This window comes from Sphaerodactylus townsendi, linkage group LG03, assembly GCF_021028975.2.
Source record: "Sphaerodactylus townsendi isolate TG3544 linkage group LG03, MPM_Stown_v2.3, whole genome shotgun sequence".
NCBI lineage: Eukaryota > Metazoa > Chordata > Lepidosauria > Squamata > Sphaerodactylidae > Sphaerodactylus > Sphaerodactylus townsendi.
This window is the reverse complement of record NC_059427.1, coordinates 8031313-8056121: the sequence shown is the minus strand read 5'-3', so window position 1 is coordinate 8056121 and position 24809 is coordinate 8031313. Positions and strand designations below refer to the sequence as shown.

The 24809-nt window shown below is 45.9% G+C and overlaps 2 protein-coding genes across 2 annotated transcripts in view; both read left to right on the top strand.

Moving 5' to 3' along the window:
- The first annotated feature begins 2171 nt into the window (after nucleotides 1-2171).
- On the top strand, nucleotides 2172-6420 carry LOC125428574 (zinc finger BED domain-containing protein 6-like). Its single transcript, XM_048488923.1, has 3 exons — nucleotides 2172-2259; nucleotides 2860-2963; nucleotides 3629-6420. Exon 3 carries the CDS (start codon nucleotides 3639-3641, stop codon nucleotides 6210-6212), a length of 2574 nt encoding a protein of 857 aa, XP_048344880.1. The 5' UTR covers nucleotides 2172-2259; nucleotides 2860-2963; nucleotides 3629-3638; the 3' UTR covers nucleotides 6213-6420.
- Nucleotides 6421-13022: 6602 nt separating this feature from the next.
- The window catches only part of LOC125429790, a 36708-nt gene continuing 24921 nt past the window's right edge, over nucleotides 13023-24809 (top strand). Inside the window, exons 1-4 of the mRNA XM_048491249.1 lie at nucleotides 13023-13083; nucleotides 15153-16205; nucleotides 16647-16767; nucleotides 21439-22711. Of these exons, the coding sequence (XP_048347206.1) occupies nucleotides 15273-16205; nucleotides 16647-16767; nucleotides 21439-22711 (2327 nt within the window). The 5' untranslated portion in view covers nucleotides 13023-13083; nucleotides 15153-15272. The remainder of the gene's footprint in view (nucleotides 13084-15152; nucleotides 16206-16646; nucleotides 16768-21438; nucleotides 22712-24809) is intronic.

Genomic DNA, 24809 nt, shown 5'->3' with positions numbered 1-24809 from the left:
AGATTGGGGTCAGTTAGTTAAGATTCAGCCAGCTGCTCTGACTGAGAGGACTCTGGCAGATTGGGAAAAGATCAGGATTTTAGTATAGTTGTATTGGTTGTTTCTCTTGTGTTTTGTTTACATTCATATTGGTCCTGTTCTCTCATTTTGGAAGTCCAGGCTTGTAACTCTGGTGCCACATGCAATCCAATCAGTCAGACACCAAAAGAGGGAGAGGTAAAACAAACTATTTCACACTGCAGTCGAAATAGGCATCTGGCTGAAGGTAGAAGCAATGTTAAAATCAGAGTTCAGAGGATCTATAGGAAAACATATGCCAATCACATTTACATCAAGTGTTACACCACTTTGGCACAACCTTTTACATGAAAAGACAGGTGACGCCATCTTCAGACAATTGCCTGAATTGAAGAGGAGAAAAGGGGCTTCAAGGATGAGATTTGGCTATGGTAACGAGGCCTAGGGCAACATTCCCACTCAGCTGACACAGTACATTTCCTCTCCAAGTCCATAAAACAATAACCCAAGCTACTTATTCCCTTATCTCTTGAAGTGGAGAAAAAGGCTAATTAAATTGCTTATCAGAAGTGCCTTATGTCCTCAGAGCACCCTTGAAGTCTGGGGATGCTCCTACACATGCCTTCTTCAGATATCCTTGCTGGTCTCTCAGGTGCTTCTGAACTTGAATCTAGCTGTTCTACTGCTACCCTGTCATGCCCTTATATAAAGCAGTGGTGCGACCGCACTTGGAGTACTGTGTCCAGTTCTGGTCGCCACATCTCAAAAAGGATATCAAAGAGATAGAAAAAGTGCAGAGAAGGGCAACGAGGATGATTGAGGGACTGGAGCACCTTCCCTATGAGGAGAGGCTGCAGCGTTTGGGACTCTTTAGTTTGGAGAGGAGAAGTCTGAGGGGGGATATGATTGAAGTCTATAAAATTATGCATGGGGTAGAAAATGTGGACAGAGAGAAATTTTTCTCTCTTTCTCACAATACTAGAACCAGGGGGCATTCATTGAAAATGCTGGGGGGAAGAATTAGGACTAATAAAAGGAAACACTTCTTCACGCTATAGCGTGTGTGATTTGAGTGTTTGGAATATGCAAGCAAAATCTCTGTGTCATTGAATGTGGGATGACCCAGAAAGGTGGAGTCTGGAATGAAGAATGCTGCAGAACCCATGAGGTTGGAGGAAGGAGACTACCAGGCTGACCTTGATTGATTTTATTAAGCCCCAACACCTTGTTTAAGGGTTTTGTGTATGTAAATGGTGAGAGTTTGCAGAACCTTCATCATCTTGAAGCCCATTCACCAAGCCTCAGAAGTCTTCAAAACCAACCACCAGCAAAGAAGAATTGGACTTGGCAATATCAGTAGACTGTAAATAAGGACTTGAAAATGCAAACTTAACAGGACTGCAAAGTGTAAATGTTAAATGTTTTAAAAGTGTTATTTGTTAAGTAAAGTAAACTGTTTTGTTTAAATTTGGTTCTTTGCAACTCCTTCCAAGTACTGCCCCACAGAACCCACAAGCTGAGGTTACACTGCCGCAGGAGGTGGTGATGGCCACTAACCTGGATAGCTTTAAAAAGGGCTTGGACAGATTTATGGAGGAGAAGTCAATCTATGGCTACCAATCTTGATCCTCCTTGATCTGAGATTGCAAATGCCTTAGCAGATCAGGTGCTCAGGAGCAGCAACAGCAGAAGGCCATTGCTTTCACATCCTGCATGTGAGCTCCCAAAGGCACCTGGTGGGCTGCTGCGAGTAGCAGAGTGCTGGACTAGATGGACTCTGGTCTGATCCAGTGGGCTTGTTCTTAAGTTCTTCCCTCTAAAAGTACATACAAGCCACAGGGACAAATTTAGGAATAATACTGGTCTACTAACACACAAGGTCATGACAGAATAACACATGTGAAGTTCTCAAGTGCTATATAGATTTGTATTAATTATTCTTGAATTCCTGGCACCTTCACCAAAAAACAAAGAAAGGATATTGTACAGCAAGCTGTAAGCAAAGTCCTCTTTGTGGTCGAGTCCTTGGGCCAGCTAAGGGGTTAAAGCAAGGGAGTTGCTCAGATTCCCCTTCCTAGAGGGGCCAAGACGCATCAGAGTGGATTCTTCCCCCTCCATATGAGGAACCAAACAAAGAGCTGTCCACAGTTCCTTCCGGTTGGCATTTTGAAGAGCAGTTGCAGTGGATCAGTGACTGCAGCTGCCGAGCTGAATGGGAGAGATCTCAAAGATTTTAATAAGGTTATAGGTTTTTTAAAAATTTTGAAGTTGCAATAAATGAGGAACCCCCTCTGTCCCCACGAACACAAAAACAGATTTAAAATCAAAACTCCTTCCAAAGGGAGAGATTGGTGGAAGGATGTACACAGGCTGCAAGAAAGCAAGAACTGAAATTGTGGGGCCAGGAGGCAAATCATTTGGCAGAGAGGGAAAAATAGTAGATTTTCAGTACCCAAATCATCCTCCTTCCTTCAGACCAGGGCAGCAGGAGGATTATCCTCACAGGATTCCCTCTCTTCAGGGCACAAAGCAAGCAGGGATACAAATAAAAGGGATCCTGAGAAATTTTTAGAATCAGTAACCCAACCCAAGAAATCCTTTAGTTCATCCTCATATTCTTAGGGGGTACCTAGAATTCCACTGAGAAAGGCAGACTATAAATGAAAATCATCGTCACGGAACTGAGAGAACCCTTTATTGATTCTCTGGTAGCATTTTCCATCACTTCGTTCAATCCAGCAACATGACGTTTTCAGGAAATGCTACCTTGATATGCCTGTGCCCTGTCCACTCTCCAGGCAAGTTTTGCCAGTTCACCAAATTCTGCTTTTGTTCTTGCAGTTCTACTAATGAGGCAGAGAATTCCAGAACCTCACTGAAATCTGCTTCCTGCAACTGACCTGCAGGGCTCTGACCCATGAATGCACCAGCTGTTGCCTTCCCAGGTACTGCAAGACTCTTGACTGTAATTGTTGTTATTATTAAATATGTTAAAGTATTTGTTTGGAGGTTGTTTTTACACTCTGCAATGTTGTGCTTCCTTGCTCACTATTCTCCTTCCTAGGGTTGTTAACCACTAGGTCGGGTTTGGAGATATCGGGACTCTCTATGCTTCTGCCTCTCTATTGTCCCCCATGGATATCCTCCCCTGCATATACTTTCCTGCCAAAACCCAAGCATTTCTTGCCACTACTTTGCAAGCCCCTGGCAAGAACAAAATATACAAAATAGAAAAGTATGTGCCCATAGGACACATTTGCATCATTTATTTGTTTTTATCATTTCACTTTATTTCTATCCTGCTTTTCTTTTCAATGAGCATGCAACGCAGCTTACATCATTCTCTCCTCATTTTTATCCTCACGACAACCCTGTGGGGTAGGGTAGACTGACTAGCCCAAGGACACCCAGCAAGCTCCATGGCAGAGGCGGGATTTGAACTTGAGTTTCCCAGATCCCATTCCAACCACTGTATCATGCTGACTCTTTATGTCACAAAATACTGGTGTTGTGAACATAGAATTTGGATTGGCTGCAGCATCTTAGACTCTGTTTACACAAACAGCAGCCCTTCAAGTGGGTAACTGTCTTCTACATATTTTGTTTGCAGGGTCTCAAACATGAGGCGTCTCACCCAATCAGCCTCAGGCCCCGCTACCATGATGGTACCAGAGATGGTCCCAAGAACCTACCAGCGGTCCAGAGATCATGTCCCAGAGGAGGCCACAGTGCCTGTGGAGCATGCTTTGTCTGAGGCAGTGAGTAAGACCAAAGACATCACCACCCAGATGTGTCTGAAGTTCCCTGACTCTGAGCCACTTGTAGTTGATCTGAAGACGGGTGACATTAAAGAGGAAGTCATCTGCATGGAACAACATCTTGAGGACATTGCCTCTCAGTCCAGTGCCCCAGATCTGGGTTTGCCCTCAGTAGCTCCTTATCATACCATCGCTTTGCAGGAATGCCCAGCAAGCAATCGTGCCTCGACTTCAGGTGTGTGCAGCGCAGAACCAGAGCCCAGTTCCTTGCAGCCCAAGCGCCGCAAGACCACATCGTATGTGTGGGAACACTTCAGCATTGATAACCGAGACAGATTCGTGGTTGTGTGTAACCGTTGCCGAATGAGGGTGCGACTTGGCAAGGAGGGCGGCTGTGGGAGGGTTGGGACCTCTGCTATGCACAAGCACCTGCAGATCCACCACCCTTTCCTTGTGCCGCCAAAGAAAGACGGGGTGGTGTCTCTGGGAAGCATGTCGATGGAGAAGGCCCCCCAGAACATGACACACACACAAGATCTGGCATTGCCACAACCTGCCAGGGTGGAGTCAACAATGTCACAACTGACTGTTGATGAGCCGCTGGAGAGAAACAGGTACCTCTCTTCATTTGACCCTGTAGCTCTGCAGTACAATGAATTTCTGGCCGAGTATTTGGCTGAAGGGATGCTGCCGTACTCTACTGTAGAGGAACCTTCATTTCTGAGGATGCTGAAGCACCTGCGACCAGGTTGGCGAGTCCCCGGATACACCTACTTTGCAACTCGTGCTGTCCCAGCTTTGTCAACAGCAATCAAGACCGCCATACAGCGTGACCTCGAGCTATCCATAGACCCAGTTGTACATCTCACTGTGAGCATCTGGACCAGCAATGGAACAAAGGACTACATGACAATAATGGCCCACTGGGTCTCGGATACTGTTGGTGTTCTGGTCCGGCGTCATGCCGCCCTGGCTGTGTGTGGCTTTGAGGAAAGTCTCACCACCAGCAGTATTGCCCATAAGATGAAAGTGGTTGTTAGCAAATGGCTGGACCCCTTGAACCGGGAAGCAGGCTGTGTAGCTTGTGATGGCGGGGCCACTGTGGAAAAAGCAGTGAGGAATTCCAATTTGCACCCCATTCCTTGTGTTGCCCGCTGCTTGGATCTGGTTGTGGAGAGGGTGTTGGAAAAGGCCAGCACAGAGATCGATAGGATAATAGGGAAGGCCCAGAAAGTCAGTCGCCATTTTCAACAGTCACGCAAAGCCCGGCTCCGTCTTGCAGAGCTACAGGCCCTTCATGGTCTCCCACAGGAACAGATGAAACATGACGAGAAGGATCCAGTTGGATGGAACGCCACCCTTGCGATGTTGGAGCAACTGTGCACTCACCAGCGAGCCATTGACGATTACCTGATTGAGAAGAGGGAGCTCTGCCTGACATTCAGGGACTGGAGGCTGATGCAGGATGTGGTACAGCTGCTGGAAGTCTTTAAGGAGGCCACCAGTGTCATTCTCCACAGAGATAGTGCAACTCTGGGACACGTCCTACCCTTACTCCGCGTCATTGAAGGGTACGTGGAGGACTTCTTGGATCAGGCTCGTGAACAGGGTGATGACGGCACGGCAGCTGCCCGTCTGGCATCTGATTTACTGCAGGCCATGAAAGACAGTAGACAGTTAACAGAGATTAAGGGAAATATACTTTATCAAGTGGCAAGTTTCCTAGACCCTCGTTTCAAGGACTCCTTGTCCAAGTTCTTGCTGGGAGATCCAGACTGGCAAATTGAGGCTGTGAAGGAGCACGTAATCCAGCTGACAACGACTGAGGTGTGTCTAAAAAACCTGCCTCTGGACAAATCCACCAGTGTAGCTGAGGGACCCCCAGCATTTGAAGAAGAACCGCTGTCTCTTCTGCCCCCAACTGGCAGCACCTCTTCACGATCGTCCCCCGAGAGCAGTGGTATCTGGACGAAATGGTGCATGAGACTTGGCTTGACAAACACTCCAAACCCTGGTTCTGGTTCCCCACCAGATGCTGCGCTGGTGGCAAGAGAGGAGGTGGGGGCCTACGTGAGGGATTATGTTGGCCACATTGGGGCCAACACAGACCCCTTAATGTACTGGCAGCAGAAGCGGCACACCTGGCCCTCTCTCTTCCTCGTGGCTGTCCGCTACACCTCGTGCACTCCCACCAGCATCTGTTCTAAGATGCTGTTCAGTGCCGCAGTACCTGACATGAGCGCAAATCTGTCTCGCCTCTCTGTTAACACTGCTGAGGTTCTGTCATTCATCCACATGAATAGGCAGTGGATTCCTGAGGGCTTCACAGCCCCACCTCCTATTTCTACAAACTACAGGGTGAGCCATCAGCAGGCTGAGGACGATGCAGAAAAGGAGGAGGAGCCTACGTTGGCCCAAGTTGTTTATGATGAATAAGGGTGTCGACAGATAACTTCAAGGCCCTGTTCTTCTGCTTGCTTCTCTCTTGGTGGATTATCTTGTGTTTTTATGCAGAGACCACTCTAGATGGGCTATACCAGGGGGCAGCAACCCTTGGTTCTGGAGCCGCATGCGGCTCTTTCGTCCTCGTACTGCAGCTCTGCAGTGGCGATGCCAACGACGGCAAGTTGCACTTGGGACGAGGCGAGCGCGCCTCCTTCCTTCCTCCCTTCCTCCCTCCCTCCGGTGTTCTTTCCCCTCCTTCCCTCATCTGGCGCCTGGGAAGGAGAGGAGAGGAGGGAGGAAGGAAGGAAGGAGTGGACGGGGAAGGAGGTGTGCTCACCGCGTCACAAGTGCTCTTTGGGTGCTAAAGGTTGCCGACCCCTGGGCTATACAATAAGAGCAAATTGAGTTAGAATTGTCAGACTGGTCATCTAACCTGTTGAATCAGGAAGCCCCAGCATGGTGTCATCCAACACTTTTCCTGGCTCCCACCAACTGTTTTTAGAAAGCAGGCTGAGCTTTCTGGGACTTTTGCCATCAAAACTTCTGATTGGCCACTGGAGATCTGATTGTCTTAAAGGCATTCAGCTAAACCAGGGGTCGGGAACCTTTTAGACTCAAAGAGCCATTTGGGCCCATTTTCCCCGGAAAAGAAAATTCATGGAGCCGCACCCTGGGGGGGGGGGGATTCCACTTCCTTCTCTCCCCCCCCCCCTCTGTGGGGGGGCGGACGGAGGCGCGGAGGCCGCTTTTTTCTCTGGGGGGGGAGGCAGCGGAGGCTGTTGTTTCGACTCTGCTGCTTCTGTTGCTGCTTCGGCTGGTTTCACTTTCACCGCTGTTGCGGCTCCTTCCCCCTCCTTCGACCTGTCAAAAAAATCCCCTGCGTTGCCAACTCCAGGGCTTCGAGCTGTTTCGGGGATTTTTGGGCTAACGCAACTTTGGTAGCTGGCTGGGGCGGCGGTGGCTCGAGGCCACTTCTTCCCCGAGAGCGGGCAGCGCAGGCCGCTTTTTTCTCTGCGGTGGCGCTGAGGCCGCTCCCTGGGGGCGGCAGCACAGAGGCCGCTTTTTTCTCTTGGGGCGGTGGCGCTGAGCTTTCTTCTCTACGGGGGGGGGGGGGGTGGCGCGGCGCGCGCGGAGGGCGCTTTCTTCTCCCCGTCGGGACGGCGGCACGGCGGCAGTCTCTGCGCGGGGGAAGGGGGCGGAATCCCACGCTGCCCAGGAAGGGGCGTGGAGCCGCACCACAGGCTCTAAAGAGCCGTTTGCGGCTCGCGAGCCGCAGGTTCCCGACCCCTGAGCTAAACAGAACGTATGTCTGAAACATTGAAATGTTATCATTAGACCTGTGCATAACCTCACTCCTGGCATTTTGTGGGTGGCTCTCCTTCCTGTGGCCGCCATTTTTGTGGTCACACCCATCACCCTGTAGCAGAATTCAAAAGGTTCCCACAGGCTTAAAAAGGTATTCTCAGTTGACTGCCTATTATTTAACAGAGGTCATATATTCCCTAAAGCCAAGAATGCTCCTGTTTACATGTCTGTTTGTTTAAATTTTATCCTGGCCCTCTGCTCAGGAGCTGAAAGCTGTGTAAATGGTCCTTCCTCCCTATTTTTAAACCTCACAACAACCCTGCCATCTGGACTAGGTTGAAATAGAATGACTGGCCTCTAACACAGCAAATTTTCTTGGCAGAGTGGGGATTTGAACCTGAGTCTTCCTGATTCCTAGTTTGACACTAACCACGAAGTCATACTAGCACTCAATATGTGGCATCTATCCTTTAAAAAAAAGATTCCATTGCTTTAAAAAAAAAAGATTCCATTGCAGCAGTGGCGTAGGAGGTTAAGAGCTCGTGTATCTAATCTGGAGGAACGGGGTTTGATTCCCAGCTCTGCCGCCTGAGCTGTGGAGGCTTATCTGGGGAATTCAGATTAGCCTGTGCACTCCCACACACGCCAGCTGGGTGACCTTGGGCTAGTCACAGCTTCTCGGAGCTCTCTCAGCCCCACCCACCTCACAGGGTGTTTGTTGTGAGGGGGGAAGGGCAAGGAGATTGTAAGCCCCTTTGAGTCTCCTGCAGGAGAGAAAGGGGGGATATAAATCCAAACTCTTCTTCTTCTTCTTCTTTTGCTGTTATTTTCATTTTTGAGAGTTGCAGGTGAGGATTCCTGGCCCTCAAGCCCTGCAATAATCAGTGAGCATCTCCAGCACTGAAGCAAAACTGCTCCTCCTGGCCACCAGCTAGAACTGTGTCTTGGTGTAGGAAGCAGTGGCCTTTTATAACTGCCATTTTCCCCCCTGTGACTTCCATTTCATATTTTTTAAAAGCCGTAACAGTAGGCTGGGTTCTGGTATTCCAGAACCCAAAGTATCCTGTAATTCATTTATATTTATACAAATGTTAACTAACATTATTAAAAGTTTATAAGTTATTACACTTTCTTTGTTAAAAGTTAACTTTTAGTTGTCGAAGACTTTCATGGCCGAAATGACTAGGATGTTGTGGGTTTTCCGGGTTGTGTGGCTGTATTCCAGCAGTATTTTCTCCTGGCGTTTTGCCTGCATCTGCATCTGTGGCTAGCAGTTTCACATCCCTTTCCTCTTCCTTTCCTTTCCTTTCCACCCTTCTCCCTTCTCCCTTTCTATCCTGTCTCTTTGCCCTCGCTTATGCCTTCCCCACTGAAATCTCTGTGAGCTCCTCCACTGTGCATTTGCATAGTGTCTCTCAAGAACTGAAACTGAAGGCATTAACTGAAATACTATTGTTAGTCATAACTGTTGTGATTGTAGTTTTCATTGAATTTTTATATGGTTGTTTATATTTTTAAATTGTATTTATTTATGTTTTTAGCTGCTCTGTCCCTTTAGTAGAGGGTTTATGGGATGTGATTTTCCTCCAGGCCGTGAAGTGTGTCAGCTGTCCATTTCCATATACTTTCTCACAGCAAGCCAGGTGGCTACTCTACACCCGTGCCTCACTTTTTTGACTGGGATAAAAAATATAATAGGCATTTCTTATAAATTGCTTATGTTCTCCCACATTCTTAGACATATTTCTGTTAAATGTTGCAGCTGATGGGGGAAGGTATGTTGCACACACAGGCCCCACACAGAAAAGGACCACCTGTTATGGTTGGCTTAGCACGCAGCTGCTATGAACACAAACACAAGAGCTTCTGTTCATAAAGTGTTTGGGGAGGCAGCTAATGTTAAGGACACAGCAAAAGTTTTGCCAGCTGGCCAGCAAAGTCTGGCCTAGCCTGCTCCTCTCCCTGTAGCAGAAGCCTGACCTGCAGAAATTGGCAGCTGAAGGTTACCTCAGCAGGAAGCTCAGGTACTTTAAGGTATTCATTTATTTCAATTTATATCCCTCCCTCCCACCGCAAAGCAGGGCTCAGAGCAGTTAACAACAATTAACAAAGTGCCTTTTAGTTTATAATAAAAATACAACAAATGCAATTAGAACAATTTAAAAACACTGTAAATAAATACAACAAAATATTATTTAAAACTCTGTTCAAAGTTGAACTTGACAGCCTGGCAGCTTACTGGAAGCAGCACCAGCAGTGAGCCAGCCAGTCCCAGACTGTAAAAAATGGCTTCCCTGAACCATAAGCCTGGAGGAACATCAGGTTCTGAAGAATTGGAAGAGATCCTGCAGGGTCCTAGTCTACAAAGACAGAGTGTTCCACCAGGCAGGGGCCATGCCCAAGAAGGCCCTGGTCCTGGTTGAGGATAATTGTATTGATTTTGGGCCAGGGAATACTAGGAGGTTTTCGCCCTGGAACATCAGCTCTTTGGGAGTATATAATGGGAGAGGTATAGCTAAGGTTGCCAATTCCAGGTTAAGAAAGTTTTGGAGATTTGGGGTTACAGCCTAGGGGAAATGGAGTTGGGGAAGGGAAAGAATCTCAGCGGGGCATAATATGATAGAGTCCACCCTCCAAAGCAGCCATTTTCTCCAAGGGAGCTGATCTCTGTACTCTGAACAGCAGTTGCAATTCTGAGAAATCTCCAGGTCGCACACGGAGAACAGCAAGCTTGAAGAAAAACATCCTGTCCCTTTAATGTGGGGTAGTAGGGAATTGGAAGCTGTTTGTAGCATGGAGGCAAATCACATCATGTGGTAAATAACACCTCATCAAAGGAACATGGTGTTTCGCTTCAGATCTGTTGGCAACTTAAGGCACAGCTTCTAGAGCTGGTTTGAAAACTGGCAATTCTGCCTGGTAGTGGCGGAAAGTGCTGTCAAGTCACAGCCAACCTGTGGCAACACCATGAGGTTTTCAAGGCAAGAGATGAACAGAGGTGGTTTGCCATTGCCTGGCTCTGTGCAGCAACCATGGACTTCCTTTTGGACCTGCCATCCAATCACTAACCAGGAACAGCCCTGTTTAGCTTTGAGATCTGATGAGATCAGGCTAGTCTGAGCCATCCATGGTCATTTTTTTTACAATATGCCCATGCCTGAATACAAGGTTCAGTCATCACTGTTTATCTCGCATAATCTGTTTTCAGACCCCTGATCCCAGCCAATCTTAGCCATCGACTCCCCCTTGAGTCCATTTTTGGATATATTTATTTTATTTACAGTGCACCTTTCTCATTGAGACTCAAGGTGGATTATCTTGTGTAATTTTCTAATACTTGCTAGCACTGTTTATCCTTCATGGTCCTTGTGTAGAGTAGTTATTAAAGTGTTAGATTAGGATCTGGAACATAAGAACATAAGAACATAAGAACAAGCCAGCTGGATCAGACCAAAGTCCATCTAGTCCAGCTCTCTGCTACTCGCAGTGGCCCACCAGGTGCCTTTGGGAGCTCACATGTAGGATGTGAACGCAATGGCCTTCTGTGGCTGTTGCTCCCGATCACCTGGTCTGTTAAGGCATTTGCAATCTCAGATCAAATAGGATCAAGATTGGTAGCCATAAATCGACTTCTCCATAAATCTGTCCAAGCCCCTTTTAAAGCTATCCAGGTTAGTGGCCATCACCACCTCCTGTGGCAGCATATTCCAAACAATCACACGTTGCGTGAAGAAGTGTTTCCTTTTATTAGTCCTAATTCTTCCCCCCAGCATTTTCAATGAATGCCCCCTGGTTCTAGTATTGTGAGAAAGAGAGAAAAATTTCTCTCTGTCAACATTTTCTACCCCATGCATAATTTTGTAGACTTCAATCATATCCCCCCTCAGATGTCTCCTCTCCAAACTAAAGAGTCCCAAACGCTGCAGCCTCTCCTCATAGGGAAGGTGCTCCAGTCCCTCAATCATCCTTGTTGCCCTTCTCTGCACTTTTCCTATCTCCTCAATATCCTTTTTCTTTGAGATCGGCAACCAGAACTGGACACATTACTCCAAGTGCGGTCGCACCACTGATTTATATAAGGGCATGACAATCTTTGCAGTTTTATTATCAATTCCTTTTCTAATGATCCCCAGCATAGAGTTTGCCTTTTTCACAGCTGCCATGCATTGAGTTGACATTCCCATGGAACTATCAACTAAGACGCCTAAATCCCTTTCCAGGTCTGTGTTGATAGCACTGACCCCTGTAGCGTGTATGTGAAGTTTGGATTTTTTGCCCCTAAGTTTGGATTTTTTGCCCCTATGTGCATCACTTTACATTTTGCTACATTGAACTGCATTTGCCATTTCTGAGCCCACTCACCTAATTTATCAAGGTCCGCTTGGAGCTCTTCGCAATCCTTTGTGGTTCTCACCACCCTACATAATTTGGTATCATCTGCAAACTTGGCCACCACGCTACCCACCCCTACTTCCTATATTTGCAAGCTCAAATATAATGGAAGCTAGATAATAAATAGCCCCAAGGTGATACAGGGAGCCAGGCTATGAGCAAAGTCACATAGCACAAAAGTCTCTGGGAAATCAGTTCTATTTCCTTCCATTATGAAACCCAGATGTTGGCATATCTACTTTGCCAGGTAAAACACCCAACTTTAGCACTGAATATTCCCTCTTGTTTTGATGATTTCATTTTTGTGTGTGTGGTCAGTTCCATCAAGTAGCTTCTGACTGATGGTGACTCTATGAACCGATGTCCTCCAAAACGTCCTATCGTTAACAGCCTCACTCAGGTATTGCAAACTGGGGGCCATGGCTTGTTTTGTAGAGTCAATTCATCTGATGGTGGGTCTTCCTCTTTTCCAACTGCTTTCAACTTTGCATAGCTTTATTGTCTTTTCCAGTTGTCTTCTCACAATATGACCAAGGCCTCAATTTAGACATTCTAACTTCTAGAGAGAATTCAGGCTTGAGTGGGTCTAGAACCCACCGATTTGTCTTTTTTTTTTTGCAGTCCACAGTATCCACAAAACTCTTCTCCAACATCACATTTCAAAGGAACCTACTTCCTTTCTGTCAGCCGTCTGTCCAGCTTTCATGCTCATACAGAGTAATGGGAATATTATGGTATAAATTAACTTGATCCTGGTCGCCAGTAACACATCCTTCTTACTCTCAATAATCTTTTCTAGCTCCTTCATGGCTACCCTTCCTAAAGCTGCCTCCATGTGATTTCTTGGTTGCAGTCACCTCCTTGAATCCTTTTGGTGGAATAAAAATGCCTTCAATAAAATCTTCTCCCCCGTCTCTTTCCGTATTTTTTTTTACCCCTGCAAGCCTAAAGAAGAGCCCCGTGTAACTCCGTCCCACTTTTAGCTGACGCTGTTTGAAAGAAGCGAAGAAAGAGATCTGAAAGAGTTAAGACGAGAGAGTTCCCTATAATGAGGTTCCTAGAAGGGGTGGGAAAGAACTTCAAAGGCTTGTTGTATACCTGCTAGAGTTCCTTCCGGTTGGAATATTCAGCAGCTGCTCAGCAGGAGGTGAATGGCGGCCGCGTGGTGAGTTAGGGAGGCTTGAAGGGGGGTGAAGCTGCAGAAAAATGCAAGGCGGGGGTGTGGCTTGGTTGGTCTGGAGAGAATAAGTGGAGGATAGGACAGTCACCCTTCCATCAGTCTCTTTCCCAAATCCTATGGCAGGGATATCTGCCACCTACCTCCCCCTTTACCCCTACTGTCTCCGTGTCGCACGTCAGAATAACTTTGCAGGCAGAATAACTTGGCGTGCAAGATTTTGAGTCAAGACAGAACTCTTCTTAAGACGAACTTCTCCTCTTTACCATTCAGAAGCAAGTAGGTATTATTTTAAAGGGGTGCGGGCAGGGGAGGGGCTACCTGCCCTATAGCAATACCTTCCCAAGCCTACCCTGGCAGATTTCTTTTTTAAAAATAGACTTAATTCAGTGTGTCATTTTCGCCCTCTCCCTTGTCAATTTAAAATTAATTTAGTATTTCTTTTTTAGCCATCCCAATTATACATTTTTAAATTTTGGTATTTTATGTGAGTGTGTGTGTTTTTAATCATTGTTGTATTGTTCACGTTGTAAGCTGCCTTGAGCCCCACTAGGTAAAAAGATGGCTAATAAATGTTTAAATAAACAAACAATAAATAAATGAAATCTCAATCATGGTGGCCTAAACTGGTTAGGTAAAGTTGAGTTCTTTTTAATGGCAGGAAAAATAATTTACCCTATTTATTTGGCTTGTTCTAATGTGGATGGCGTAAGATAGTTTGATCTCATCAGCTCTCCAAAGCTAAGCTGGGTCGACTCTGGTTAGTACTTAGATGGGAGACCATCAGGGTAGTCCAGGGTTTTGCTGTGCAGATGACAGATGACAGAGGCAGTGACAAACCACCTCTTTTAGTCTTTTGCCATGTAAATTCTCCGGGGTTGCCACAAGTTGTCTGTGACTTTACACATGCTCATATAAAGTTGGCATCTTCTGCACCGGATCTTGGATTGAGAAAGGCCTTTTGGGGCATTTTCTGTTATCTTCATTCAGAACAGGTGCTTTATCCATGAATCTAGGGCATTTATGAACCTGCCAAATGACACCGTTGTCTTTGTGACTCTTCAGTGGGGGTGATTGTTGGGGGATGCCGGGGTTAGAATGCAATGCCTTCCGTGTGGAGGGTATGGCTGTGCCAGCAAGCTACCACAACTCTTTCTTGGAGTGGCACAGTAAATTAAATCAGCACGCTGCAGATTGTTTCATTGTGACTTATTCAGTTTCACCTTGGAAAAAAAAATCATTTGTGGATCGAAACTACTTGGTCCAGATTCATTTATCTAGGTGCTTGGCTGTCCCTCTTAATTTACCTTTATTAATGGAGCCAGTGGGGTGTAGTGGTTAAGTGCTACGGACTTTACCCTGGAAAACTAGGTTTGATCCCGCACTCTTCCACTTGAAGTCTACTGGGTGACAGTCCTCTCAGAACTCTCTCAGCCCACATGAAGGTAGACAATTGCAAACCACCTTCAAACATCTCTTGCCTTGAAAACCCTACAGGGTTGCCATAAGACATCTGTGACTTGATGACGTGCACCCACACGTATTATAAAACACCCTTACTTGGATGGCCCAGGCTAAACCAGTCTCATCAGGTCTGATGCTGAACAGGGTCGGTCCTGGTCAGTATTTGGTTGGGAGAACACTAAAGAAGACCAGGCTTTCTATGGAGAGGCAAGCAATGCCTCAACAACCTCTCTTCATCGCCTGTCTGGAAAAATCCTATGTGAAGTTGCCGTAAATCGGCCAAATGCACCAGTACATTGTTTGATGTTTTAAATAAGGACTAGAAACATGAACAGGCTACATGGCTAAGAGGGGCTGGAATGTTAGCCTTGTTGTAGGGGGTTATCAGAATGTTGGTTAAGTTGTTTTGTTATGTCTTTTAAACATCTGCAAATGTTGTGCTAGTGTTTTGTACCACAATTTTTCCACTGCTGCGTTAATTGGTTTTATTGGTTATAGACTTTTTTTGTTATGCGCATTTGTTGTTGTTGTTGTTAAGTCGCTTCTTGTGGAGGTGTCAGGCATCTTTTAAAAATGACTGTCTTTTTCTTCAGGGAGCAGCCCCTCTGGAACGGGATTGTCACCTCTTTTTAACCCCCTTTCAGCTTGGAACTCCAATAACCTGAAGAAAGCTTACTAGACCATCCTGCGGTAAACCGTTGGCCTTGGACAAAATGGCAGCTGAGCATGGAATGCCGTCTGTTTTGGGGGCTGAGTTTCACGCCCCACTAAAACAGGAGGGGCTATTGGAGAAGGAAGTAGAGAAGCTAGAAGGTATAGGCCCTATTTCGAAGCAGGAGCTGGAAGTGACAGGCCCTGGCTTGATGAAGGAAATGGGGTTGGTAGGCCCCAGGACAGAAGAGGTAATGGAAGGGCTGCAGAGTGTTGTCCCAAAGCTGGAGGAAGAAATGGAGGCACAAGGGCCAGAAGACTCCTTGTTGAGAGTGGAATGGAAGAAAGCTTCTGGCATCCCTCAGCCAGAGTGTTCTGGAGATTCTGAACCAAGATGGCGAGGCCTAGTTGAACAGGACCACAGCCTCGGGTTTCTTCCACAGAGGGATGCCAGAGCGTGGCAGGCAGTCACCCACAGAGTAACATCTCCAGGCTCTGAAAGCAGCAACCCCCAGATGTTGAAATCCTCCCACCTGGAAGGTACTCAAATTGCTCCAGCCTCCTTTGGAAGAGAGACAGATGGCAACCAGTGTACCTCAGATGTATGGGAGACCCCAACCCCACCAGGCCTTGGTGAGGAGGCCCATAGGATAGTGGATTCCTCTGAGAAAATGAAGGAAGAGGTCCTGGATGAGGATATGGTTGTCTCAGAGATTCAGCGGCAGCACTTCCGGCAGTTCCGTTTCTGCGAGGCTGAGGGGTCCCGTGAGGCCTGCAGCCGCCTCTGGTTCCTTTGCTGCCGATGGCTGAAGCCAGAGAGACACACCAAGGAGCAGATCCTGGAGCTGCTGGTTCTGGAACAATTCCTGGACATCCTGCCCCCAGAGATCCAGAGCTGGGTGATGGAAGGCTGTCCGAAGACCTGTGCCCAGGCAGTGATCTTGGCAGAAGGGTTCCAGCCAAGAAAGCAGGCATCTGAGAGCCAGAATGAGCAGGTAAGAAGGAGGCTTGCCCCAAAGAGAGCCAATATGGTGTGGTAGTTACAAGGTCAGGCTAGCTAGTATCTGGGAGACCCAGGTTTGAATCCCACACTGAGCCGCTCTCTGGAGCGGCAATGTATCAACTTTGTAAATCAATAAATCCTCCCTGCCACACCCACCTGCCATCTTGAAGTGGTGGAGTCATGAATGATTTGACTGACCTTTTTTTACTGTTTTCATGAAGTAACCACCACTGCAACTCTGGTGGATTTTAAACTGCCTGTCTTGAGCTGGCAGAAGTGTAATCACAGACTTTGTTCTCTAAATGGCATTTCTTGAATAGTTGGGCAAACCCCCACTCTATCCCTTCTACGAGCCTGATGTAGCCAAGAGAAGTCACTTTAAGAGCGAGATCCTTTCCAGCCATCTAAATGGGACCTTTGCTTCTGCTTTCAGGTCAAGGTGCTGATCAAAGAAGGAATCCCGAATTTCTCCGAGGCAGAGCGTGCTCCATTGCATAGTGAGACCAAGCGGCTGTGCAAAGAGGCCAATCTGGAAGGTGGTACAAACTTGATAGGTAAGAGTGACCTCGTGACCAAATTATCGGTGCTGGCAAAGCTGGGGGGTGGGGAATGTCCGTAAACCTTCTGATGATATTGCTCTGGTGATATTGGTCAAATTGATCTGCCAGCAGCCAACATTTCTGTTACACCAAGACCAGTAAGGAAGAGAACAAGGGGTGATCCTGCAAAATGTCCAGTTTTGATGCTGTGAATTCACTTGGTAGCCTGAAGCCAACCACTCTTTCGTTCCAGTTCTCCCTCCCCCAAATATTGTTGCCAGTTTGGTGGTGAGTAGAGACTCAGTAATCTATGATGCCATAGAATCCTCCTTCCAAAGCTGCCATTTTTTGCTCCAGGGTAACTGATCTTTGTCATCTGGAGATAGGGCTGCTAAGCCCCTGCTGGGGGCAGGAGACCCCCGGCCCCCAGCCACCACCCCTACTACTGATCAGCTGTCTGTCAGAGGGGACTTATCAGCAGCAAGGAAAAGTCTAGCCAGACATGGCAGTGACATCACTTCTGGCATATACTGAAGTGACATCATCATGTTGCTGGTGCCAATGAATGCTTTGATATTGGGACAAAAACTCTATGGTAAAAATTTATTCTGCCATAGAGATTATGCCCAAATATCAGAATGTCACACACTGTCAACAACATGATGGCATAGCCTCTGGTGTTTGCCAGAAGTGATGTCACCATTATGCTGGGCTAGGACTCCCTGCTGCTGCCAGCAAGCCCCCCTGCCTGTGCTGGGGGGACCTTGCAACACTATATGGAGATAAATTCTAATTCTGAGAGAATCTCAGACCTCATCTGGAGTTGGCAACCTCATATCTGCAGCATGAGATGTTCATAATGTTGACCTGCTTCACAAGACTGTTGTATGTTTACAAACCAATAATTTTTGTGGCACACCTATGCTGGCCAGTTACTCTCAAAATAAAGGGTCTCTTGAGGGACCTTAATATTTTTTTTAAGTTTTAGGGTAAGTATTTTAAATGCTTAAGGTGCAGTATAAATGCTGGGGTATTGGCAGTGGTTCATAAGTAATCTGGGGCTAGCTTGCCTTGATGACAGATAGAAGGGGTGAAATCTTGGGAGGAGCAGTGGAATTACATCCTCCTTTATCCCTGCATTATATACTCACAACAGCCCTTTGAGGTAGGCTAGGCTAGAGTGAGTGATGGGCACAAAGTCACCCAGCAGGCTTCCATGGCAGAGGAGAGAATCGAACCTGGCTCTTCCAAATTCTAGCCTGAAACACCAGCCTCTTCTCCACTTCCTGTCTTTCGCGTCATGCATGTGAAAATATCAATATCCAGGCTCTGGTAACAGATTTATTTACATTAATTTATTACCCCCCTTTCTTCTTGAGGCTCAAGACCAATTTCAATGCAAATCGGCACTGTTGACAAAATTATGCCTCACCTTTCTCTCCAGTGGGAATCCAAAGTGACTTACATTGCTCTTTCTTCCATTTTATCCTCCCAAGAACCCTGTATTAGGCTGAGGCCCTGTGGTCTGCCCAAAATCACCTAATGAGCTTTGGAGCCCCAGTGAGGACTCAAACCTGGGTCGCTCAGGTCCTAGTCCTGTGGTGGCGAACCTTTGGCACTCCAGATGTTATGGACTACAATTCCCATCAGCCCCTGCCAGCATGGCCAATTGACCATGCTGGCAGGGGCTGATGGGAATTGTAGTCCATAACATCTGGAGTGCCAAAGGTTCGCCACCACTGTCCTAGTCTGACACTCTAATCATTGTACCACACTGTATCTCTGATAACTTCCGATAGACATCTGGTATGTGGAATGACAGGATTGGGATTCCAGAAATCTGAAAACAAAGCATATGCCCAAAAGTGGAATTACACAGGCAGTTGTTTAAATGTTGTTTAAAATGTTAAAATGCAGTTGTTTAAAATGTTGCTGTGGCAGCAGCTGCCACCACAGCACAAAAAAGTTAAACTGTGACAATCACTGTATGACTGGCTCCACCTCCTGCAGCAGTCGTTTTGTGGCAGCCATTTTATTGCTGTGCCCCCCATGCCGTGACAGAATTCCAAATGTGTCCACAGGCTCCAAAAGGCTGGGGATCCCTGGAGTAATTTCAGATTGGGATCTGAAAGAGCCTGGTTTGGCATTCCCACTCTACCATAGAAGCTTGCTTGATGATTTTGGGCCACTTGCACACTGCCTCACAGGGTTGTTGTGAAGATGAGACAGAGGGAAGGAAAGTAATGTAAGCTGCCAGGAGTCCCTGTTGGGGAGAAAAGCTGGTATATAAATCAATAAAAGTCAATAGATCCATGCCTTAAGAACTGCATTCTTCAGCAGAAAATTGCCCTGTTGTGAATCCTTCTGTTTTTATTTGCCCTGTGTGTAATGCTTTGGAATAATGCAAGCCGCCTCGGGTCTCAGGAGAAAGGGAGACTTAAAATACTTTCAATGTACACCAATGAAAAGTAGCTTAACACCTTCAAATTACTAGTAATAACAAGTAAATGTATTTTATTTATTCAGTTTCCACCCCACCCATTCCCTATCCATGCAGGGCTCAGGGGCTGCATACAACAGTTGCACAGTCATTACAATGTATAAGTTTTGTTTATTGAACTCCATGGCACAGAGTGATAAGCAGTCAAAGCTCTCCTCACAATCTGAGTTCAGTCCTGACAGAAGTCGGTTTCAGGTAGCTGGCTCAAGGTTGACTGAGCCTTCTGCCTTTCCACAGTCAGTAAAAAGTACCCAGCTTTCTGGGGGTAAAGTGTAGGCAGCTGGAGAAGGTAATGGCAAACCACCCCTTAAACATAGTCTGCCAAGTAAATGTTGTGATGTTATGTCACCCCATGGATCAGTAATGACCCGATGCCTTTAAAATGTATTCATATAAATAAATACAGTATAAAATATTTATATTTATTTTTATTTCATTTATTATATTTATACCCTCCACATCCCTGACCACAGCCAGGCTCAGGGTGGCTTGCTATTAAAATGCTACATAAAGTATAACCTTATAATAAATTTGGAGTATAAAAATCTAAAATACATTCACAGGGAGTATAACGGAGGACAGGATCAGAATTCAAAATGACCTGGACAGATCAGAGAGCTGGGCCAAAACTAACCAAATGAATTTCAGCAGAGATAAATGTTGTAAGATACTACAGTTAGGCAGAAAAAAGGAAATGCACAGATGTAAGATGAGTGACACATGGCTTGACAACAGTACAAGTGAAAGGGATCTGGGAATCTTGGTAGACCGCAGACTGAACATGAGTCAGCCGTGTGATACGGCAGCCAAGAAACCAATGCATTTCTGGACTGCATCAATAGGAGTGTAGTGTCTAGATCAAGAGATTTAATAATATTGCACTATTCTACATTGGTCAGACCTCATGTGGAATACTGTGTCCAGTTCTGGGCACCACAATTAAGAAGGATATTGACAAGCTGGAACAGGTCCAGAGGAGAGTGACCAAAATGGTAAAAGGTCTGGAATCCAAGATCTATGAAGAGAGACTTAGGGAGCTGGGTATGTTTAGTCTGGAGAAGAGAAAGTTAAGGGGTGACATGATAGCCATGTTTAAATATTTGAAGGGATGTCATGTTGAAAAGGGTGCAAGCTTGTTTTCTGCTTCTCAAGAGACTAGGACAAGGAGTTCAGGGTACAGGGTACAGGAAAAGAGATTTCACCTACACATTAGAAAGAACTTCCTGATAGTAAGTGCTGTTGGACAGTGGAATTCCTTGCCTCGGAGTGTGATGGAGTCTCCTTCTTTGGCGATTTTAAACAGAGGCTGGATGGCAGGGGGTTGGACTGGATGGTTCTTGTGGTCTCTTCCAACTGTATGATTCTATCCCATTCAGCCATACTATACTACATTCAACCATACAGTGATACCATACTATAAAGCTACAACAAAACCTAGGGCACCATTTATAACATTCTTCCCAGCTGATTTAACAAAAAGATAATAGTCACGGGGAAGAGACAGAACCTGACTGCTACCATTGTGGTGTTAAAACATTAAGTGCTTTTGATAACTTTGATAAGGGGTAGTTGGTGGTACCAGGAAATCAAAATATCCTATTCTAAGGCTAGGGTTGCCAGTCTCCAGGTGGGTCCTGGAAATTTGCTATGATATGAAATTTGATTTTATCTCCAGAATACAGGGATCTGTTCTTCTAAAGACAAATGGCAGCTTTGAGTGGTGCACTCCATGGCAATATACCCTGCTGAGATCCCTTCCCACCCCAAACTCCACAATTCCCAGACCACACCATCCAAATCTCCAACTATTAGCAGCCCGCTCCAAGATCTAGAACAGGGGTCTGCAACCTGCGGCTCTCCAGATGTTCATGGTCTACAATTCCCATCAGCCCTTGCCACCATGGCCAATTGGCACCTGATCTAGAACATAGGGATGGGAGGATATGTATCTGACAGTTCTCTTTAGGACAGAATTTACTGACTGTAGTTTGGGTAGTTCTTTAGCAGAAGGAACCTCATGGGTGAAGTGAGATGTTTCTCTGCATCTGCAGAGGCAGATTGTACCCAGCCCACCCCAGGGGATCTCAGCTGCACACATATCTCATCCTGCCTTGGTAGTGCTATTTAGCTAGCTTTTAAAAATATTTATCCCCCGTGTAAAGTTCCAAATGTTCTCTTTATTCCAGCAAGTGAACCGCTGTTGGCTGCAACTGAGGACGAGGGAAGTGATCAGCGTGGAGGTTCTGACAAGGGGGAAACCAATGGGGTTCCGATGGACAGTGCAGAAGAGGAAAGTTCCCCGTGTAAGGAGCAGGCAGAAGCTTCTGGAACTTGGCAAGGGCTGGAGGTTCCTCAGGGGAGTTCCCCAGATGGAAAAACAGAGAAACTTCACAAAGGTGAGGAGTCTCTTGGGGAAAGTATGGGCCAACAGAGAATCCACACAGTAAAGAGTGAGCATGTGGAGGATGACAGGAGCTTAGTAGAGAATTCGGACATAATTGAATTTAAGGTAACCCACACAGGCAACATGCCCTATAAATGTTTGGACTGTGGGAAGAGCTTCAATTACAGCACCAGCCTTGTCAGACATCAGAGAATCCACACAGGGGAAAAACCATACAAATGCTTAGACTGCGGGAAGTGCTTCTGCCAAAGTTCGGGCCTTACCATCCACCAGAGAATCCATGCTGGGGAGAAAGCATATCAATGTTTGGATTGTGGAAAAAGCTTCCGTGTGAAGTCACATTTGATCCGTCACTCCATCATCCACAAGGGAGAAAAACCATATAAATGTCCTGAATGTGGGGTTAGCTTCTGCGAAAGATCAGAACTGAGAATCCATCAGAGGATCCATACAGGAGAGAAACCATACAACTGTGCTGACTGTGGGAAAAACTTCTGCCGGAAGGCGGATCTCACTCTCCATCAGAGAATCCACACAGGAGAGATGCCGTACACATGCCTAGAATGTGGTAAAGGCTTCCGCTGGAGCTCGAACCTTATTACTCATCAGAAAACCCACACAGGGGTGAAACCATTTGAGTGTGCTGAGTGCGGGAAAAGCTACTATTCGAACATGAGCCTGGTTAGGCACCAGAGAGTCCACACAGGGGGGACCCCATATATCTGTTCGGACTGTGGGAAGAGCTTCTGTGATAGCACCAGCCTGACCAGGCATCAGAAGATCCACACAGGAGAGAAGCCTTACACCTGCACAGACTGCGGGAAAAGCTTCAACCGCAACTCCAACCTCATTTCCCATCAAAGGACCCACACAGGAGCAAAGCCGTTTCTGTGTGTTGACTGTGGGAAAAATTTCCGCTCCAAATCGGAACTTCACAGGCATTACACGGTCCATCTAGGAGAGAAAAGTCTGGGGGGTGGCGCAGAGATTTCTGCACCTGAAAAAACTAACAGGGAGGAGAAAAATAACAATGAACAGGAAGTTATGAAAGAATAACCCAGGGTTGGGGCGGGAGGAGAAAGCCTGTCATAATTAGAAACTTTAAATCACTCAGTTTATCACCCTGTATAAGACCCATCAGCCTTTTTTGTTTTGCAAAGGAAGACTTTAAAAACAAACAAACAGCCTAGGACTTTATGTTCCCATTCTGATAAATGATTTCCAGTTTATAGCAACCAAACATTTTACTGGCTGGAAATTTTAGGACTGCTGTGCCACTTAAAACAAGCAGACATCGCGCCTTTGCTGCCAGTCAGCTTTTTCCCCTTCTTCGCCTCTCCTAAATTTGAACTGAAAGTACAGTGTTATCCCTTTCCTTTTGTTATCCTTTTTTTAAAAAAAAGTATGCTGATTAAATCAGGTGTCTGATTTTTGCATGTTTTCAAATCTCAAGTTAATGCTCCTTTTTTATAATATACTAATATTTTTGTTTTGTTCTTTTAATTTTATACTTAGAGCTTAGCCCACCTGTATGCTCTGAAAGAGCTCATTTGTGAGGCAGAGGTTCAGATGCATTCTGATGATGTCATATTCCATGGCCCCTTTTTCTCTGGGTGCTTCTGTAACTTGATATTCAAAGCTTTAAAAGCCCAATTCAGTAATTTCTCTAAACCTGGAGACTAACAGGGCAATCATGACTATCTCTGGATCTCATTAGATCTTTTGGGGGCCACTTAATTTCATAAATGACATGAGTTTTGTTTCTCGGATAGCTAGCAACAGTGCCCATTTCATATTTTAAGTATTTAAACCATGTAGCTTTCTCTTTTGGGAAGTACTTTTAAGTTATTATGAAGTGCTTTTGAAGGTCTGAAAAGTGGAATTGAATATCGAGTTCCATATGAAACTTTCTTTTTCCATTAGAAACACTCAATCGTTTCCAGGTTTCTTTCCAGTTTACCTTATTTGTGTGCCTTTTGATGAAGAGAATGTTCTTTCATATGTTGCATGACATTTTCCTGAGGTGGCAACTTATTTTTCTCCCATAAGGTACATGTTGTTCATACATTACTCAGTAAAAAGAAATCATCCGGCTGTTCTGCTGTGTCTTTATTTTTTGTGTTGCTATCCATAACCTTGAATTAAAAAATGCAAGAAAGAGGAGGGGTCTCCTTTGGACAGAAAAATGTGAGTCTGTGATGTGGAGCCAAGGAGCGAAACTTATGGTCTGACACACTGCAGGCAAGGACCCTTGGCTCATATGCTTCCAGAGGGATTGGGAACTTCCACAGGGGCATTGGGAGATCCTACCATTTCATGCCTCGAAAAGTGAACTATATGTCTTATGTTTCTTTTATCTTTGTGACTTTCAGTGAGGTTTGAAGTAGGGTGAAAGAGCTGAGTATGTTTAAACACATTTTTATTTTTGCTGTCAAGTCACAGCTGACTTATAGCAACCCCATAGGGGTTTCAAGGAAAGAGACTGTTCAGGGGTGGTTGGCCATTGCCTGCCTCCATATCATAGCCCTCCATACCATAGCAAGCTTTCATGGTGTGAGTGGGGAAGCCCAGGTCCTACTCCAACACCTTAACCACTACACCACTCTCCATGCATATGGAAAAAATGAGTCACTGGAGAGAATCTTGCTTAGTCCTCCCTAAAACCTGAACCCAGCCTTGTTGACTAACAATAGTTTGTTTTCCTCAGAGGGGCAGGTTGGCAGAAAAGGGGGCTAGGAAATGTGAGAGGCTGGGCAACTTGGGGCAAGGAATTCAAAGGGGAGTGACTGGGATAAGAATTAAATGAATACTATCTGTCCCATGTGGACATTATTGTATGTGCTAACAAGGATCTTGAACTGAAACCATAGTTGATTTTTTTAACAACATAAAGCGACCATGATTGACAACTGGGGTGCTGTCTGGTTTCTGGGCTGTATGGCCATGTTCTAGCTGCTAGAACACGGCCATACAGCCTGGAAACCAGACAGCACCCCAGTGATTCCGGCCGTGAAAGCCTTCGACAATATATGATTGACAACTGTTGTTGTGTCCTTATGAAACCATGGTTTCACCTAGGGTTAGTATGGTGAGCCAAATGTGAGTTTAGCTAGGATCTATCAAACCGGGATCTGCAATCATGGTTTATACTTT

What these genes read in the sequence shown, in the direction of transcription:
- LOC125428574 (XM_048488923.1), top strand. Translation starts at nt 3,639, where the DNA reads ATGAGGCGTCTCACCCAATCAGCCTCAGGCCCCGCTACCATGATGGTA.